Raw genomic sequence first — 12,222 nt, 5'->3', positions numbered from 1 at the left:
CAGCACTGGCATTTCTCTTTCTCTGTTCTGAGAATTGAGCGTAGTTGGGCTGCTGGTCGATCTGATCATGGCTGGCACACGGCACCAACAAAAAGCCCTTGTACATAGGAATGCCTGAATCTACAGGTCTTCTCACTGGCAATGGGAAGGACTGGTTGCCTCAGTTTGTGTGTATGAGACTTGAAAGAAGTGTTAAGGAGCTAATTTTGATTTATTGGGAAGATAAGAACTATTTTAAGTCAAAGCACTATATTGAGACAGATGTAAACAGACCTAAGATACATGCTTACTTCTTTTTTTGAAGAGTCACTCTGTTGTTTTACTTGATAATGTATACAGAAGAATGGTTTCCTAATCTAATTAGCATAGAAAACTTGTCCTGATGGAGTTGGCTTGTATGCAATTTATCTAATCAGGCCTTAAATCATCTTTCAGTTGGTGCTATTTTTTTGGTTATCTGTTTTTCTCCATGAGGTTGTCATTTACCACTTGTGGGCTCATTTCCAACAGCACCCCATTAAAGCTGAATTTCTGAAGTACATAATTTTCATTAGATTTCCTAAAAGATTTATTAAATAAAATTAGATTCAGTATTCTTGGCTCCTCATGTCAGTAGCACTTCCTAGGCAATTAAGCTGTAGCTCAGAGGTTGTATTTAAGCATTACTTCTCAGTCTAAATGTTTGGCTACTTGCTAGTCCTGTCATGCTGACGCTACCATTTACTTCTGCTTCCTAAATGACTTGGAGTAGCTTGCTTGCCAAATGCACTTGGTGATTCTGTATCATGTTGATGTGAACTCTAACAACCTTCTAGTGGAGATTTAAACACAAAATGCTTCAATTATTGGACAGCCTGACAGACAAAACCTGCTGAATTATAGTGAAACGTGCTCCTGATATGTGCAGGTTTGTACCTGTAGTAGAGTTGCATGTCAGCAATTAAAACCTCCCAAGACCTGTTCCTGGTACGTTACACCAAGAATAGAGAGTGAGACTGAAAGTGAGAATTTAGGTATCAAATCCTGCCTTGTGTGTGTTTCTTACTTGGCTTTACAAAGCAGGAAAAAACCAAGCTCTCTTGAAGATGCAAAATAACACTGGGATACAGTGCTCTTATTTACAGGAGGTATACCGAGACATTATTTCTTGGTGTTATTAATACCATGTGTAATGCATTTGTTCATTGGACAGAATTAAGTGGAGAGTGGAGAGGTTTGCTGTGTATTTTCAAATTTGGCATTGTATGATGGTCAGGGTGTGTAATAAGGTTTGTGGGGGTTTTTTAATAGTGATTTTTAATGTCTTTGTGGTGAGGGAAATATCTGTACTTAAGAATGTAAGAAACTACTTAGTGGTTTAGACTCACAGCTCATCTTAGCACATTGTGCCTTCTCCTGCAATGGTAGAGTCCTTTTAGAGAAAGCACAAGCATCTGGCCACTTCTTGCAGTAGGCTCCTGTCGTGGTCACCATCTGCAGCTAGTGTATTAAAGATGCTCAAGGGCACATGCCTGCCTGTTCCCTTTAGCATCTTTTCATGTGCCTACTGGTATGAGCTTAATTCCATTTGGAACTTGCTGGTACGCTCCTGCTTACCTCCTCCTGCGACATTAAGTTCCAAGTGCTAACTGCTTGTATATCTCTCTTAAACCAATCTCCTACTATTTCCATTGCATGCTCCCTTACTTGAGGGGTGGTTTGGGTTTTGGTGAATAACAGTTTTACGTTCCTTACCCACCTTTTCTATAGTTTTTTAAACCTCAATCATATTCCCCTTCAGCTTTCTTCTCTCCAAAGAGTTCTAGCCTTGGTCTTACCTCATATGGTAGCAAAGATGTCTTCTTAATCAGTAGTTCTGTAAAACTTTCCACAGCACTACTATATTCCCCTTCAGATATGGGAACAAAAAATGCACGCATTACTTAAACTTGGGCGTGCCCACGTTTTATGTAGGGGCAAAATAACATCCTTGGTCTGGGGCCCCTCCTGAAGTTGATGCAATTTTTATAAGCTCTTTTTTTGTCTGCTCCAGCATGCTGATCTTCTGCTGCAGGGCATAGACAGAAGTTTTTAAGAGCAAGGTGGTTTTTTGAACAGTAAGGACCTAGAATAAACAGATAAGGAAAGAGACAAAATGAGGCAGTAGCATTTGTACAACCTAAAACATAAAATTGTCGGTTATAGTTTTCTGGCTAAATGCATACTGAAAGGGCTATTTCAGCAAAATTGTTCTTCTTGAATTTTGCCAGGCCATTTTCTAATGCCATCGCACACAAAGGTAATACTTTTATCTCTTCAGGCAGTTATTACGGTAAAATAAAAAAGGCTGTTGAATAGGGATCTGATTTGAGTTAAGAGCTGACTGGTGTCTATTAATAACACAGAAATGTCTACCTAAAGGCTGAAGCGGAGGATAGGATCTTCTGCTGAAGGGTAGTTTCAGTATTGGTTGGGTTTGTTTGCTCTTGCAGTGTTGGCAAATAACTTAGTTCATAGCGACAGCCATATAAAAAATTTGCAGCTTGAGACTTACGACGTCCCTGCTACTGTGGCCCCTGGTTTTGTACCCTTTCCACAGCTGTCAAGCTGTCAGAGGTGGCTGCTCTTTATCTTCTTTTTTTTTTTTTCTTTCTCTCGGTGTATTTATATAGGAACTTAATGTACGTCAAGTGACACTATCCACTAATAAAGATAAATATGGAGTCCGGCTGAGAGCAGAACCGGATCACATGGTGCTTGGGAAGCGTTTGAAAGGTGCATTTAAGCTTGTCATGGCTGCAATCAAAGAGCTGAAGAGTGAGCAGCTGGAAGAATTCCAGGCAACAGGTATGTAGTGGTACAAACCACTAAATGATGACAATGTTGACCAAAAAAAAGATCCAAAATCCTTTGGCTCATCAGAAAAAAATTCAAACAATTGCACTTGATCTGTGTGTCTTAATTGAGCATTTGCAGGAACAGATGCAAAAGTATCCTTCTGTGGGCTTAGGGAACTTAAGGCCTACTTCCCTGTTGTTATCCCTATTAAATTTTATATTAATGAGAATAGGAGAAAAGTTGGTTTTGTTGTTTTGCTGACAGATTAGAAGTGGCTGTGTAGACTAATCTCACGTTGTTCTCCTGCTTCAGTGCTATGGTAAGGCCAAAATGAAGTAGAGACTAAGCTGTTCCTTAAAACCGAATCAGATTTGAACAAGTATATGTGCAATAGTTTTTATTCTAAAAGCATTGCTTCAATTACAGATTTACAAGTGGGTGTGAATTTTCCAGCTATAGCTGTTTAACTGCTGAAATGTAAATTTTGATTTGGTTGAATGTACAGGTTATTTTTAAGTTTTATTCTGTTTCATTCAAACAGTACACAAACAGTTGCAGAAGTGTCTGCCTTCGAGTTCTGCTGCCTGTAGAAGTGCTTGTGTGAAAAATCTGAATGTGGGGTACTTCAGTGTTTCTTACTAGTGCTTAACTGCTGTTTAACTGTGTCACAAATATACTGCATTTCATCTGTTTGCAGTCTGATACTTATTTAAAGCTTTTTTGAGTTTAAAAGAATTTTTTTTTACTCTGATTGTAAGAGATGCTCTTCATCTGCCAATTCTGCAGGCACCATTGTTGTAGAAGGACATGAACTCCATGGGGAAGATCTTCGTCTCATGTATACCTTTGATCAGGTTGCGGGAGGATCTGCCCAGTTTGAGGCACATTCCGATGCTCAGGTACTTTGTTGGTTATTTCTTCTTTTTTTTTTTTGATTAAGGGAAGAGTTCCTCTAGAAGTAATATGAAAATAGATGAAAGCTGGGGTGGCTTTGTTTGTTCAGGTAGACTCCTGGAATTTGTTGAACTATCTTCTGAATTTTGGAGATGTTCAAGTACTCTCTTCAACATGATATTTTGTAAGTGAGGAGCTCTAAGAGTGTACCTGAGCTTCTGAGTGAGTTAATAGTAGCTTGTCTCAAGTTTGTCACCTATTCAACTGTCTTCTGTGCATTACCTCAGGTTTTAGTTCTGCTAGATGTTACCCCAGACCAGTCCATGGTGGATGAAGGAGTTGCCCGGGAAGTGATTAATCGCATCCAGAAGCTTCGTAAAAAGGTTAGGAAGCAATGGTTTGGAACAAGACATTTTAATTTACTTTTAAGCAATCTTTGGGCAACATGCAGCAGAAACTGACCTTTTCAATTGAACATGAAGCCCTGTATCACTTATTGCTCATGTATAGCTTCCTGATTGGACATAAATGATTGCAAATCATTATTTTCATTTTGAATTCCCATATTCCTAAGTAACTCGAGTTGAATGATGAGCTTGCTATGCATCATCCATAGTGTATTAACTAATTTATTTATTTTACTGAGGCCCTCTTGTTTTCTGTCTTCAGCCACATAGCTGTGGTTCAGGCCCAGTTAAGCAGCTCTCAGGCCTGCCTGCCTCCTGCCTAGAATTACGTTCTGTTCCGTTTCGGTTCCGGTGTGTTACCACAGCTGGGCTGGTGAAAGCCAAGACATCTGAGCCTAGGACTGCTAAAAGAAACAAACTCGTGTCTTCGCAAATTGCAGGAGGCGTTTCGGGCACTGATTTGTATACCTACATTAATGATTCCACTCTAAATTGTTCTCAGCATACATACAAATGATGCCGTCTGACCTTGATGTTAAAGCACTTTGAACCGATGTAACGTCCTTCTCTCTACAATACTAATCCAGAAAGAGCTGCGCTCGTTATCTCCATTTTGTGCCGAGGAAGCGTGGCCATTGTGGAGGTGATGACAAGCCTAAAAAGCCTTTCATCTGGAGAGGATATTAAGTAACATTGAACTTGGTACAAAGAATTCTAAAGGTTTCAGAACCCGCAAGTTTAAAAAAAACCAGCACGCAAACCAAACAATCCCCTGTCCCCTCACGCACATACACATTGCAGCCTTGGAACGTGTTGTTCTATGATATATGTAGGGTTTTCCTACTCGACTAACTTGGTCACAATGTGCTGGAATTCATGTCTTTTTCAGACTTATTCCTGAAGAAATCATGCAAGACCTCTAAATGATGTGTAGAGAAAATTTTCATGGGACATGTTTTTGGGAAAAGATATCTGTACAGTCAAGACTGCATGAATCTTCAATATAAGACTGAAAAATGACAATTTTGTACCAAATTGTTATGTGTATATACGTAATATATATTAAACACCTATGTAGATTAATTTCTGTGTAAAATAAAACCAGAAAGGAATATAGCCATGAAAAGAAAGTGCTCTCATAGGTTACTGGATGATTTAAATTTACTTTTGTAATGACATAAAGCCATAATTTATTCTCACTTAAATGAATATCAAAATACTTAATCTAGCCTAATAATTAACATGATGCTAATGTGCATTTATTCTGTCATTCTTTCATTCCCGCTCCTGTTATAAAAGTGTACACGTAATAAAAATAACAGTAACTATTACTGGCATTAGGGCAGTTCTTATTTTTAGCAGATTTTAGAAATAAAGTTTTCTTGGTGCTGCTGTTGTTTTCCTTGAAACCATTTTCTTATGAAGCAGAATTTTGCTCTAATTCAACTTTAATAAGCGTACCATTCAAATTAATTGTTCTTTTCCTGAAGTATATGTTAGTACGTGAGCTGTGACAGAGCTAGCCTGAAAACTCAAAAGTCTGGTCACCACCTTCCAAAATAATACTAAAATGGCTTGGAGACTGTTGGGTGTTAAGAAAATGTCACTGATTGAGCAACTGTTCAATAAAGAACTGAGGGCTTAATTTCAGGCTAACAGGATGTGCAACTGCTAGTAGAATTCTTGTGCATCAAGAAAAGCTTTTTAATAAATTTCATAGGCTTTCAGCTCACTAAGGGGGTGAACTGGTAAATGAATTTGGAAGCGAGACATTTTGATTAAGGTATACTGTTTGGTCGTTACCTTTTGAAGAAAAACTCACCACGTTTCAAGCCTCTTTCTTGCCCTTCTGACAAAAGAATTGTTTTATTCTAAATCTTTTGTGATTTGTCTTTCTAAGATATTTTTTTCTTTAACTTAACGAGTGTTCTTCTTACAGTTTGTGTATGTGAAAGTCATTCTTGCTGTCACTAATAGTATATTTGGTGTATCCTACAGCGAAATCTGGTTCCTACAGATGAGATTACCGTTTACTACAGATCACATCCAGAAGGTGACTACCTGGATACTGTTATTAAGGAACATAAGGATTTCATTTTTGCAACTGTAAAGGCTGCCCTGAAGCCTTACCCAGTGCCTACCTCAAAAGAAGTTCTCATCCAGGAAACAACCCAGGTAAGAAGGAAAAAGCATTGACTGCATAGTTCATTTTGTTATCTGCTTTTAATGGCACAAAGTACTTCAATTACAGAAAAATTGTACGCCCATATTTATTTGTGGGATATAGTGGATGTTGTTTCGTATTTATAAATTTGCATATTAGTCTTTCTGGTTTAAAAAAGAAAATAGTTGGGTTCTGTGTGTGTAGTATTTTTGAAAATTAAGCCGCTTGGGTACCAAAATAAATATCTTAAGTAGTTGTTTGTGTAAGCTTAATACACACAGTTATTTGTACTTGGATTAGTGCATTGTTTAGACAGCAAAAATATTGTTGCTCTGATTTCTTTAAGTTAATAGGCTTTCATATTAAAACTGTTCTCCTTCGAGGCTAAATTTTGCCTTTTGGCTTAAGACCAGCTTCAGTTATTAATGTTTGAGAACACTTATTTTTTTCTCCCCCGTGTTGCTACAGTTCAGTCTTTTGTAACAACACAGTTTCGCAGATGGTTTATTCTTTCAGCAGCAGATTTGAACTATTTCCTTTGTTTTATTTGATTGTTTCTTCTGACATGTTTTGAGAATATTTTTGCCATGGTTTTATTCAAACTTACTATATTCAAAAGGCATTCCTAGCAGCATTGTGGATGAAGTATTCTTCAATCTAAATGTCACGCTAGACCAGAAAGACAAGAACTTAGGATGTATCAAACTTAAATTTTGATTTACAGAATGGCTTGTGTGTCTGAGAATAGCAGAAAGGAAAGTGCGTATTTTATCCATTGTAATAACAGTATATGTAAAGGAAGTGTTTTATACTTACTAATTACACTTCTAAAGTTGTACAGATTTGAAACAAAGCTCTGTTTGGCCTTTTTCAAAACTATTAGTTTAATAGTGACAAATATAGGGAAAAACACTACATTAAAGTGGAAAATATCGTGGTTGAGAAATCGGTGAAAATATTTTGCTATTTCTTCTAAGTCCTTGTTTGATTGGGATGCTGCTGATGGACAGTTTGATGTTAAGTCAACATCAAATCTGAATTAGAATGTAAAAGCAGCTGGAAAAAAACGTGTAGTGCTGGGAAACACTTGTCTGAATGTGTGCCTCTGAAATTGCCTAGTACATGGGCTTTAATGTTGGTCACTGTGTCCTTCCATGAAAGCTTACATGCCTGTGCAAGTATAGTCCATCGTCCTGTCCCCCCCTCTATTGTTTTTCTGTTTTCTAAACCTTAATTTAGCAGATTCTAGTGAAGAAAAACATTGTGGAAAGATGAAAGATGAATCTATTGGATTAGTTTTACATAATGCTGTCTACGTAAAGATGAAATCTTGTCCCAACAGAAGGTGCTGGTTTTTATGGATGTAATTGATAGCTGTTGTCTGGATGTCAGCAAAGACCAGAGATGCGTTTGGTTTTGGAAATGATGAGCTAGTATATAAACCAGAGATAGCAGATTTGTGGATCAGGCTATGCATTTGCGCAAATGTTATGTATCAGACTGGGAAAACCTAAAAAATTTTAACTGGAATAACACTATACACAACAGACGGTTCTGTGTGACTATTGCAATTGATGACAAAATTTATAGAAATGCAGTCATCTTGTAACAGTCATACAGCTGAGAGTGCCTACCTGTCAGCTTAAAATCTTGGGTGTGGAAATTTTTTCAAACAAAACCGTTAGCAGGGAGTTATTGCGAGTTCTGTGTACTGAAGCTATATAGATTATGTGTGGTAAATGGAGGCGAAGAAAAACTTTTTAAGTAAATGGAGAGTTGATTGTTATTATTTTACTTGAAGGAGCCTCAATCACTACAAAGTACCTCCCTATGGAGTCAATCTGTGGTCTTTGCCGCCTGGGTTGCCCTCTGCATATTGAGATGGTTACTGTGCTTACAGACTTGATGTGCCTCTGAATTGTTAGTTACATACTTAGACTTTGAAACAGAGGTTGCAGAGAGAAACAGATGACTGAGATTTTAGTACAACTGTAAAGTCTTCCTTGGAAGTCTCGCTTCCTGGGACTGCAGAGATGGATTGCTTAGGGCAGATGTTTTGACTCTGTGTTCTGCTGCAACTAGCTTGTCGCATTAAGAGCAGTGAATAAAAATACCTGAAATGAAAAAGCCCTTCTTCAGAAATCTTTTCAGTGTAGAAGTTTGGCCCTTTGCGGAGAGCGGAAGACAGCTGCAGCTGTGTGCAATGAATTTGTAGTTTGGTGCATCAGACATGGCTGTGGTTAGTAGTCTTTGTTGGTCATAACTGCATTGCATTTTCTACTAGCAGTTTCAGGCATAAAGACTATGAGGATGTGAATTCAGATTGAATTGTGCATCAACTGTCTTCTGTTGGTGGGGGCTGATAAGCAGCATTGACATGGAAAATGCTTTAGTGGCCATTACACGCTTTCAGATATAAAAGCAGATGCAAGTTAAAAGAACAAAGTGTGTAATTCCACACCTGAGTGCATAAGTTGTCAACTGCAAGAGCATCATTGCATCAAATTTCTGCAAGTTATTAAAAGGAGTAACAGAAGTCTGCGTGATGTTGGGTGTATGTGAAGACTGGGGCCAAAATGCAATGCAGTCTGTCTTTTCTACAAGTATGTTGATTACCTTTGGGATCATTATTTCTGTGAAATTATCCTGGACCAATTTTTGATACAAGGCCTTAATGATGAACTCTTCTCCCAAAGACTTGCTCTGAGAGTCAACAAAAAAAATCAGCAATTGCTCAGAAAATACTGGGATGGAAAAGCAGCTACTTGAAGAATGTATTTTTAATTGCTGGTAGAACGGATAAACACAAGATGAGATTAGCTGCTCCAGGTGTCTCTCCCTACTCTGTAATAGGAGCTCAGTAAAGAGTGGCACTTCCAAGTTTGTCTGTTCACCCTTTGGACTGTGACTCTTACCAAAGACTGTCTCTAAATGTACAAAAAAAATTGGCTAAAATGGCCAAATAGTACCAGTTGTTCATATAAGTGGTTTCTGGATGAGGCTTGTTTAATCAAAAATTTTAATTAAGAGATCTTTTAAGGTGTGCTTCTCATGAAAATTGGTGTAGGTGAGCCTGTACTTAGCTCAGGAGAAGACCTGCGCTTAGAAAAACCGTAGTCTTAAAGCTGCGGTTTAAGGCCTCTACAAAATAAGTCTGTTTCTGTAGTATTGCTGCAGATTCTCAAGTCTCTTCATCCTCTGTCTCATCTGCACATTAAGATACACGTTCGGTTTCTGGATGGAGTGTTTCGAGTTTTAATTGGTTGACTAACAGGTAATGGGGTGATAGTCACAAAGGCTGACTTGATGTCAGGGCAGCTGCTGCCCCTGGTTGTTCTCGGTAGCCGCTTGGAGACGGATGAAGGCTTCTCCAGAGAGTGACTGAGAGCAGGGTCCTGCCTTCAGATACCCTGAATTACCTCTGGAAGAGTGTTCCTCTCAAGTATATTCACTTTTGGATTATATTTTGGGAGGCTGTCATCACTGCTCATCACTTGTGCGAATTAGGCTGTTTATTACACTCTGTTTTTCTTATGTGTTAAATACTGCTATATCTTTAACATATATTAAAGGCAAATTCATATTTGAAGCACTCTGAAGGAAGATGTTGCGAGAGTTGCTTTTTTAATTTTAAGTCGTGTTTAAGACAATAAGACACAATCTTAATGTTAGTTATTGAAGGAAAATACTTTGTTGTGTTTTTTTAATGACACCGTATTCAAATAATCAGCATAATCCTCTTTCTTCAGCTGAAGGGATCAGAGCTAGAAATTACACTCGTCCGAGGTGGTTTGTGTCAGTGCGTTGGTCCAGCCTGTGCCTACGTCAACCTCAAAGTTTGTGTTAATGGGACAGAGCAAGGTAGGGATGTACCAGGTTTGATTTGTCAGTGGTGGTGTTAAAAGATTGTTTGGAAAAGAGTGTGATGAATGTTGGAGCCATGAATTTGTTGGAAAGATGGTGCGAACTCCCTGCCAACAGTAGCTTTAAATAGTTCTTGAAAATAAGTTTATTAAGAGCAAAACCACATGTTGTCTGTGATGTCTTCTGATGTGGACCTGAAGTAAATACTCAGGGGTGCATGTGAATTATTTATATTCTGCAGAAGGGTTTGCACATGAATATCTATACACTCTGTATTTGTGTGTGTATGTTCACCTACTCTCCAAGTGTGTACCTTGAGAATTTTTAATTCTTGATGTAGTAAATCTGTACTGTACGCCTTCGTTTTAGTAAATCTGTACCGTACACCTACATTACACTACTGTAAATGTAGGTGATGCCTTTCTGTGGAGGAGATGCTCTTTTTGACAAACTTAGATAATAGAGCTGAAAAGAATACTTAAAACCAGAGAATATGACGACTGTGTCTTGGATAATGAAAAGATGAGTGCAGTGATATTGTTAAAAGTATTACAAGGTTGAGTTATATATTAAAAGGAGAGAAAACTAAATGCACTCTCTGGAACTTTTTTTTCCAACGCATTTACAGTTTATGTGTCAAAGTAGGTGTGTGCCTTGTTTAACATGATTACAAAGTTGCTTACTGAATAATAATGAATGTAACTTTTTGTAAGCTGGGGAACATCTCAGAGGGCACACAGTCTGTCAGTTTTTAATCACTACAATACTGGATTATAATTCAGTGACATAAAAATTTGACTGCTTGGTTAATAAAAACAAATATAATTTCCATACTCTAAATCTGAAGTACATTTGAGTCCATTTCCCTGTTTTCTTTCTTCTTTCCCTTTCTTACTAAAAATTTCTAGAAGATGCACATTAGAAGATCATTGAAACTTGGATGTTGCTTCCAAACTACATTTTAATTTCTTAATTTTGGTTTTAGATGGTGTGTTGCTGCTTGAAAATCCGAAAGGAGATAATACCTTAAACTTCACTGGACTTGTAGATGCTGTCTCCTGCATTTTTGGTCTTAAAAATTCAAAACTGACAATTTTTAATGGAAAAACAGGTAAATGGAGTATGACAAAGAAAACTGAAACTCTTTCTAGCAGCAGCTAGGAGTTACTTACTGTATAATTATTAACTGCAGAATTTTTCTATATATATAAAAACTTGACAAGAAAATGCATAAGGAAATATTCTATTTTATAGGCCTTAGTTTTATGAGACTGTGTTTATAGTCATATCAAAATGTTTCCAAAAGCTTCTGCTAAATGATGCTCATCTATTCTGTTATTTCCATTGCAGTTCTTATCAGGACAAAATCCGATTTATTTCAGAATGTGTTTCCATGGGGTCCAGGCTATGGTATATATTTGATGGCAAGCTGCCATCAGCTTCTGCATGCTTTTTTTCCCCTAATGCCTCAGTAGGCAGGGTGAGAATTTAAATGGAATGCAAACTGTTATTTGTAGAGGAAAAAAAATGTTGCTTTTTCACCCTAGAGAAACTTGAGAATCTCTGCTTTTTTTTTCTTTTTAGAAAAATCTATCGAGTATTTTTGCAGCTTGAACTTTGCCTCTGTTAAGGCATGAGAATGTAAAGTATCTTTATAGATTATACAAAGACTTACAGGCTATATTATAGTTTGGCTCATTACAAAGATAATATAGCTGAAACAGAAGAAAAATGTTATGAAAGATGTTGCGATTAGTGACTGTGAGACCGTACCAGCAAACTGGCATTCTCTCCCCTGAGATGAAGATGCTGTTTTATTATTACATTACATATAATATTTTAATACATCAGAAAGAGTTACAACTTAAAAATCAGGACACTGAGAACAAGATTACACTAAATAACCAAATGCTTTAGTGAAGAAATACAGGAAGTAGAGTACTTAACAATGGCCATGCCGTGACATGACTTTAGAGATGTTTCAACAGTAATAGTAAACTCTTTGTGTGTTCTTGGTGTTATTTACAGGCACATCTTGAAGTTCAAACTTTGTCTGTTTCCACACCATTCATATTA

The 12,222-nt window shown here is 37.4% G+C and overlaps 1 protein-coding gene across 2 annotated transcripts in view; it reads left to right on the top strand.

The window, feature by feature from the left end:
• Positions 1 to 12,222, top strand: part of IARS1 (isoleucyl-tRNA synthetase 1) — a 113,750-nt gene that overhangs the window by 88,718 nt on the left and 12,810 nt on the right. For both annotated transcript variants that reach the window (XM_049826141.1, XM_049826139.1), the window contains exons 27-32: positions 2,652 to 2,826; positions 3,604 to 3,716; positions 3,999 to 4,094; positions 6,117 to 6,293; positions 10,032 to 10,143; positions 11,132 to 11,257. In XM_049826141.1, coding sequence (XP_049682098.1) covers positions 2,652 to 2,826; positions 3,604 to 3,716; positions 3,999 to 4,094; positions 6,117 to 6,293; positions 10,032 to 10,143; positions 11,132 to 11,257 — 799 coding nt within the window. The remainder of the gene's footprint in view (positions 1 to 2,651; positions 2,827 to 3,603; positions 3,717 to 3,998; positions 4,095 to 6,116; positions 6,294 to 10,031; positions 10,144 to 11,131; positions 11,258 to 12,222) is intronic.

This window comes from Accipiter gentilis, chromosome 23, assembly GCF_929443795.1.
Source record: "Accipiter gentilis chromosome 23, bAccGen1.1, whole genome shotgun sequence".
In the NCBI taxonomy this organism is placed as follows: Eukaryota; Metazoa; Chordata; class Aves; order Accipitriformes; family Accipitridae; genus Astur; species Astur gentilis.
This window is presented reverse-complemented; position numbering and strand designations above follow the sequence as displayed.